This window comes from Octopus bimaculoides, chromosome 18 (genome assembly GCF_001194135.2).
Source record: "Octopus bimaculoides isolate UCB-OBI-ISO-001 chromosome 18, ASM119413v2, whole genome shotgun sequence".
NCBI classification, from domain to species: Eukaryota; Metazoa; Mollusca; class Cephalopoda; order Octopoda; family Octopodidae; genus Octopus; species Octopus bimaculoides.
In genome coordinates this window covers 6,294,382-6,297,809 of record NC_068998.1, presented here as the reverse complement: position 1 = coordinate 6,297,809, position 3,428 = coordinate 6,294,382, and the positions used below count along the sequence as shown (strand labels likewise).

Sequence of the window (3,428 nt, the reverse complement as noted above, 5' to 3'; positions counted from 1 at the left end):
GATTGAAATGTTAAAACAACAAAAGAATGAAAGAGACCTCGATATTATGTAAATAGAAGAATTTATCTGTAAATATAACATGTGACAATTATTCGGTAGCCATGGCCACCGAATAATTGTCACATATATTTACTGTTTATATATATATATATATATATATATATACTTTCTCTCTCTCTCTCTCTCTCTCTCTCATATATTGATATATATGTATGTATGTTGGTAGGTAGGTAAATAGGTATTATCTATCTATCTATCGATTTGTCTGTCTATCTGTCTGTTTATCTATCTATCTAACTCGAACCCATCCCCATATGTAAAAGTCGACTTGCATTACCTTTCCTCTACACCTTTAATTTACTGTCATTTGTACTCTGTGTACGTCGAACCTTTTCATATGTATACATATATACATGTTTTGTATTTAATGTATTTAATATACTTTATATATTCATGTGTCTAATTTGCTTATACCCATGTACAAACATACGTTCATATAGAAGGGAGAGAGAGAGAGAGAGAGAGAGAGAAAGGGAGAAAGAGGGGGATACAGAGAGAAGTGGAGGAGAAAGATAAATACATCGATAGGTTAATGCACAAATATGTAAATAGGCAGATTGAGAAGTCGGTAGAAGGAAAGTAAAACTTTACTCAGATTGAAGATGCGCTTACAATTTAGCGCACTTGCTTTATTAAAGATCTCTCATAAAATCCTTTTTAGTACTTAATGTGCATTTCGGATGAACAAGAGTCATAAGGTCACTTACGTTGCTAGGCCTTATTGGTCGCATTTCCTAATTCTCAAGTTTATGTTCCATTCATTTTAGCAGTAACCTGCTACGGGGCTCCGTAATGATGTACCAGATAAGGATAGCTCCTTACTGGGGACAATTTTAATGCATAACTCCAAGCTTATATTACAGAAGTAGATAGAACATCATTAGTTGTTACCACTAGTATCTTATATAGAATTTTAAATAATAATGATAATAATAATAATTTTGGGGAAGGGAGTTAAGTCGATTACATCGACCCCAGTGTACAACTGGTACTTATTTTATCGACCCCGAAAGGATGAAAGGCAAAGTCGACCTCGGCGGAATTTGAAGTCAGATCATAGCGGCAAACGAAATACCGCCAAGCATTTCGCCCGCCGTACTACTCGTGTATAAACACGAGGCAATCAATTCTATGCCTCTCGTTTATACATCTTAGTCTGTTTTTAGTGGGGCTGGCTTTGAGCGTTGCATTCCCTAGCGTTCGGTAAAAAAGTGGTCATTATGGTAGTTTGACTTTAGAGTCTCTTAGCGTGAGGCATTTATGCATAGTAACGTCCTTATATAAATATATATATATATATATATACACACGCACACACCCGGTGTGGCTGTGGAATAGTATTATAAAACATACTTTTGATATGTATATATATATATATATATATATATATATATCCATCTGTGTGTGTGTGTGTATGCGCGTGTTTGTATTTATGTATATGTATATACATATACCTTTTATATCCTTTGCAGGAATCTTCGCTGTCTTCGAAACAACATTCACTGCAATTTGATCCTTACCTTTATAATGCGCAACATTATCTGGATAGCCATGAGGCACAGCGTCGAAGAAGTGGTCTTAAAACAGAAACATCTAATGGTAAGTAACGACCGTTCTTCCTACCTTCCTTTCGTGTCTCTTTCCTTCCTCTCTTCAATGGCTTACTGTTTTTTACTACAAAACACGGTTCCGTTCACCCACTTCCTCACCCACACACCTACACAGACGCAAACACGTTTATACATACATACATACATACATATATATATATATATATATATATATACATACGCACCCCCTCCACATAAATTACTTACAAATATGGTATTTTTCTTTGTTTTGTAGCAGTAATGCTTAATATTCTTTTATGGAGAGAAAAGCATTTTTTGGGGGGCCGATTCCTACTTAGATTATTTTACTAGTATGTTGACGACGACGACGCCAGTGCTGATGATGGTGGTGGTGGTGGTGGCGGTGGCGGCGGCGGTGGCGATAATGGCGACGATGATGTGATTGTGACTGTTACAATGATGAATGATGGTGATGACGGTACAAGATTAACGATGACAACGGTGCTGACGTTGAAGTTCAAGACGGCAACGGCGACGACGAATATGTTGATGATGACAATCTTCAGTTGATAGGAATCAAGAATTGGAAGAGAAGCAGGAAGATATTTCTTATAAAACAAAATGGAGTTATAAATAAACAAAGAAACAATAGCGAAATAATAAAAATGACGATACTTAAAGCGAAAAGTAAATGTGGAACATAAATTCTTCCAAATTAAAATAAAGTACCGTAATTAGACGGAGAATAGGAATTGCAAGGAAATTTTTGAAAACATGTCAGAAGCTTTAACATCAAAGAATATATATGCAGAAACAAGAAAAAGGGTTATGTAAATGTTACATACGGCCCAGAATATTATATGATGCAGAATTATGAACATTGACGAAAATGTAATGAGACAAACTAGAAGCTTTTGAAATGTGGATATATAGAAGAATGTTAAGAATATCTTGGATAAAACATACGATTGATGAAGAAGTGCTGCAACTAGCAAATACAAAAACATCATTAGTCTCAACTGTGTTGCAAAAGGACGCTAGAGTACTTCGGTTACGTAGTAAGAGTACAGAGTATTCAACAAAGATTATTACTAGGGGGAAAGATAAATGGCAAACGCTTAGGGGAAGACGTAGAACAAATTGGTTTGTTAATATCAAGGACTGGACTAAAATATCATATGGTGAATGAGTGAGATTGACAGAGTAAAGACTCGAATGGAGTTGCTTGATATTCAACTTGCTGAGGGCAGACAAGGCCTAATGAAATGTATCATTATTATTATTATTATTATTATTATTATTATTATTATGAGTAGTAGTAGTAGTAGTAGTAGTAGTAGTAGTAGTAGTAGTAGTAGTAGTAGTAGTAGTAGTAGGAAAATAAGACAAGATAGAAAATGCTAAAATAATTTTATCATGGAGAACATTTTAGTACCGGTTTCGGTCTTCGCGACAAAAAACAAATTGACCGTCCCGAAATACAACAATATATATACACACATATATACATATATAACGCATTTATTGGGAGTTATGTGTATGGATTAGAACAGTTTGATTCAAACTCCATGGTACTCTGAGTTTCAACCGTGTCTCCAGTCTTTGACCATTGCGTCTGGTATATAGCTAGATAGATAGATAGATAGATAGATAGATAGATAGATAGATAGATAGATAGATAGATAGATAGATAGATAGATAGATCGCTGTATCGGCCAGATTGTCGTATGATGTCATACCTTAATGGACACAATGTGTTCCTTCGTTTTGTTGTAGCTTTCGTATAGTGATATCCTT

At 35.0% G+C, this 3,428-nt stretch overlaps 1 protein-coding gene across 1 annotated transcript in view; it reads left to right on the top strand.

Annotated features, from left to right (window-relative positions):
- Positions 1–3,428, top strand: part of LOC106870026 (corticotropin-releasing factor receptor 2) — a 121,339-nt gene that overhangs the window by 44,656 nt on the left and 73,255 nt on the right. The window contains exon 5 of the mRNA XM_014915991.2: positions 1,533–1,659. Coding sequence (XP_014771477.1) covers positions 1,533–1,659 — 127 coding nt within the window. The remainder of the gene's footprint in view (positions 1–1,532; positions 1,660–3,428) is intronic.